Source organism: Cariama cristata, unplaced genomic scaffold (genome assembly GCF_000690535.1).
Source record: "Cariama cristata isolate BGI_N322 unplaced genomic scaffold, ASM69053v1 scaffold36012, whole genome shotgun sequence".
Lineage (NCBI taxonomy): Eukaryota > Metazoa > Chordata > Aves > Cariamiformes > Cariamidae > Cariama > Cariama cristata.
The window spans coordinates 1-291 of NW_009605030.1; the positions used below are offsets into that span (position 1 = coordinate 1).

Sequence of the window (291 nt, forward strand, 5' to 3'; positions counted from 1 at the left end):
CGGGGTTATTTTGCAACCTGCCCCCACGCCGCCCCCATCCTCATTTTAATTTCTATTTCGTTTTTAGAGCCTTAAACAGGGGCGGTGCGGCACCGGGGCTGGCACGGGGGACAGAGGAGCTTCTGCAAGGAGAAAAGAGGTGTCCCATGCACGGCACCTTCCTCCATCACTCCCATCCTCATCCTCAACAGGTCTTTCCCAGCCCACAGCGGGGATGCACCCCCCGGCCCCCTCCCCACCAGCGTTACCTTGGCCTTCAGCATCCCAAATCCAACTGTCTCCTTCGCGTAC

At 59.1% G+C, this 291-nt stretch overlaps 1 protein-coding gene across 1 annotated transcript in view; it reads right to left on the reverse strand.

The window, feature by feature from the left end:
• Positions 1-71: 71 nt before the first annotated feature.
• Positions 72-291, reverse strand: part of LAMTOR2 (late endosomal/lysosomal adaptor, MAPK and MTOR activator 2) — a gene marked incomplete at its 5' end in the record, with an annotated part of 554 nt that continues 334 nt past the window's right edge. The window contains 2 exons of the mRNA XM_009695807.1: positions 72-122; positions 249-290. Coding sequence (XP_009694109.1) covers positions 72-122; positions 249-290 — 93 coding nt within the window. The remainder of the gene's footprint in view (positions 123-248; position 291) is intronic.